We start from the raw sequence: 3,641 nt of genomic DNA, 5'->3' as shown, positions 1-3,641 counted from the left end.
GTGTGAAAACAAGGAGGTGACATGATTGATAGACCTTGGCTCGAATATCTAACTGTGCCGAGGGACGCCGGGCCCCGCCTCCGGCAAACACTCCCGAGGTTCGCTCCGTCCCCGTGCAAGCACTTAACTAAACACCCGACTTACACAGGAAGAAGGGAAAGAAACAACTAGATGCTTCCTGTCTGCTATGGCCAACCTCTGTGAAAGCCAATCCCTCCCCATCAACCTTGTGTCCTATCCCTTTCTCTCTTGTCTAGAGGAGGAAACAGTGCCTACAAAATACAGAGTTAAGTTATGTGTCCAAAGTCACAGCTCAAAAATGGTTGGCTCTGGATTCCTGTTCTGATGCCTCTCCCTCTACAATTCAGACAGTTTCTCTGAATAGCGGTTTGCAGTGGATGGGCAGAGGCGGAGGTCCAGGTTGGCTCCTCGCCTGTGGGGAGTAGCTGGGCAGCTGGCATTTCACCCACTGCAGGGGGGAGGGGTGCCACCCCTACAGCATCCATGCTCTGACGCTTCAGCACTTGCCTTTTCCCTCACTGAAACCTGCCGTTTGCAGGTGCCCATCTGGGCATGGCTAAACAGGTCAGAACCCTTTTTATTTTTAAAAAGTAGGTTTCTCTTGCCCTGGCCGGTGTGGCTCAGTGATAGAGCCTTGGTCCTCACAGGTTGTGGGTTCAACTCCCAGTCAAAGGCATGTACCTGGGTTGTAGGTTTGTTCCAGGGCTGGTCGGAGCATGTGTGAGAGGCAACCAATCGACGTGTCTCTCACATCAGTGTTTCTCTCCCTTTCTCTCTCTTTCTCTCTTTCTCTCTCTCTCTCTCTCCCTCTCTCCTCCCTTTTATTCCCTCTAAAAAAATCAATGGAAAAAATCCTCATGTGAGGGTTAACAAAAAAAAAAAAGTAGGTTTCTCTTTATTTCTAAAATAAAATTTGTTTCTTTTCTGATTTTGAAAGCAGTACATATATTTTTTTAGAGGACCATTTAGAAACTGGAGGAGAAAACAAAGTCAACTTGTAACACTACCATCTGGGGAGAACCCCTGACAACAGTATACCGAAGACACAGGCAGCTTTTCCAACACCAAGCAGACTTCAGAAGGTGGCAAGTGACCAACCAGGAGTCCCGTCACTCCTGACTTCAGCAGCGACAAATGCTGGGCCCAGCAGGATGTGGTTACTCAGACTCACCACAGTCCCCCTCCAGGTGGCTGACACCTGCTGGTTTCATACTGGTGGCTTTGGCCTAGATTCTTTATTTAGCTCAAGTTAGAGGCAATGTCATACTTGAATTTGAATGACTTCCCATTGGACTTGGGCATGGACCCAGGGAACGTGTAAAGAGAAGAGGACATGAAACAATTGTCTTAAAAAATTTTTTTTAAATTGATTTCAGAGGGGGAGAGGGAGAGAGAGATAAAAACGTCAATGATGAGAGAATCATTGATGGGCTGCCTCCTACAGGCCCCCTCTGGGGATCAAGCCAGAAACCTGGGCCTGTGCCCTGACCGGGAATCAAACTGTGACCACGACCAGGCGGAAAAATCCTCTTGAGATCACTTTCCGAGGAGAGAAGAGGCCTTGTCTGAAGCTTTTAGGACAAACTCCTGGCCCCGTGTGCATAGCGCCCCCCTTTCTGCCCCCTGAGCCCCGTACCTTGTTTCCACTGGTTCTGGATTTTCTGGCGGTAGACTGTGTAGCACCGGTCCAAGGCCCGTATGTAGCACTGGATGGAGAGCTTCCCATCCACCAATGGGTATTCCGAAGCCCCATCTGGTTTGTAGAAATCGTATACGTTCTCCATGTGGGTTCCCCGCAGCCCTGGCAAGACACACAGTGGGATTCAGTGACTGCGCCGAGCAGCCCGCATGGAGCAGAGAGGATGGGAGAACTCTCACAGGCCCCTGGTCTCTGTCTGTCTCGGGCCCACGCTCCGGCCTACTCAACGTCCCTCACATGTTCAAAGCAGTAGAATATGTTGTTGCTCTTACATAAGTGAGATTCATGCTTGCCTTTCCACGCCTATCTGGGCTGAGCAAAATCTGGAATAGATGCCAAAAGTCTCAAAGGAAAGTCTTACTTTCCACCCAATAATCATCTTTCATCTTCAACTGCCAGTTTACGTCCTTGTTAATAGCATCACCCCCATTTATTCCATGCATCCCTGTCCCAACGTGTGATGGTGCAAAAGATGACCGCCCCCAGCCCTGATCCCTCTCATCCCTTTCTCTCTGCCCTCTGCTCCCCAATCCCCCTTTAGACCACAAGTGACATCCTCAAATCCACCCTCAGTCCTGCATAGTAGGTACGCCATGCCCATTTGGGGTCAGGAGCTATGCATTTGGCCGTGCCGTGCACCGTGTTTGGGTACCATGCACCTGCAGGTTACTACAAACCTCTCTCAAGGACCAGGGGGGCCTCGGGCCCAATCAGCATCGCCACGGCTCCGGCGCCCCCTGTGGGGCGAGCGTTGCCACTGGGATACACTGCGATGTCTCCACAGACCACCATTGCATAGCGACCTGCAAGGAGAGACCAGAAATAAGTATCATCACCATCAAGTCTCAGTAGACTGAGTGCCTCCCGTGTGCCAGGCACGATTTTAGGTGTTGGAGATAGACTGGCAGACAAAACCCAAAATCCCCGCCCCAGGGAGCCTGGGTTCTATGAAACCCATTGTGATACATTGGAAATGCAAAGTCAAAACTCCGTGTCCAGGTGCTGTAGCTGTAAAACGCTCACTCACTCAGAATTCTGTTTCTGAGTTCCATGAGCAGTTTCTTAATGGGCACTTTTGGAGGTAATGTAGCTTGGTGCCCATCCCCTTTAGCACTCTGTAGCTGAAATTCCTTCTCATAGGAAGCCAAGGGTAGGGAGGGAAACTAATATTTGAAAGACTAGCTAGACATTAGTTGGCCTCCAGGAATCCTGAAAGCCATCCAATGAGGCCAATAACATCTACACTTACAGGGGAAGACACTGCCTTCCAGAGAGACCAAGTAACCTGCTAAGCTCTCACACCTAGTGAATATGGCATTGGCTATTCCAGCCCAGTTCTGTCTGGGTCCTACACCATGTGCTCTGAACAACTTGATTATAGTATTTTTATTGGGAAGAGGGTTTATGTTGAGGAAGCACACTTAATGTACATGATCATAGTTACGACCTCTATAATAGTGAGACTATTACTCAATGAATAATTGTTGTCTTGGCTATTATTTGTTCCACTTTCATCTGATAGTACTGCTCCCCATTCCCCACCCCTAAAAGCACACCGAACTTGAGCTTCAGGGGACACGTGGTAGTAATTTTACCATCTATCTGCTCCGTAAGGAAGCCCCTAGGATTTACTCCAGGGCTGGGTACATTGGGGCCTGAAGCACTTAAATCACTGTCCAGAGCCACACAGCTAATAGACGGTACAGTAAGGATTTAGTCAGGATTCAGCCCAAATTCATCGAAACCCGAGAGCCTTCTCTTAAGAACTGTAACAACTCCAATCCCAACAAAAAATTATTTCCCCAAAATACCTATATATCTATGTCTATATCTTTGTCTCTATTTCTTTTTTTTCCTAATAATTATTCACTTTATTTTTTTAAATTGCTTAAAGTATTTACAAAGGTTTTACATATGTCTC

The 3,641-nt window shown here is 48.2% G+C and overlaps 1 protein-coding gene across 1 annotated transcript in view; it reads right to left on the bottom strand.

Moving 5' to 3' along the window:
* Positions 1 to 3,641, bottom strand: part of HMGCS2 (3-hydroxy-3-methylglutaryl-CoA synthase 2) — a 21,087-nt gene that overhangs the window by 13,713 nt on the left and 3,733 nt on the right. Inside the window, exons 3-4 of the mRNA XM_006763080.2 lie at positions 2,398 to 2,523; positions 1,658 to 1,822 (exon numbers count right to left, since the gene is read on the bottom strand). Coding sequence (XP_006763143.1) covers positions 1,658 to 1,822; positions 2,398 to 2,523 — 291 coding nt within the window. The remainder of the gene's footprint in view (positions 1 to 1,657; positions 1,823 to 2,397; positions 2,524 to 3,641) is intronic.

Source organism: Myotis davidii, unplaced genomic scaffold (genome assembly GCF_000327345.1).
Source record: "Myotis davidii unplaced genomic scaffold, ASM32734v1 scaffold217, whole genome shotgun sequence".
NCBI classification, from domain to species: Eukaryota; Metazoa; Chordata; class Mammalia; order Chiroptera; family Vespertilionidae; genus Myotis; species Myotis davidii.
Note: the sequence above shows the minus strand (reverse complement) of the source record. Positions and strands in the feature narration are given on the sequence as shown.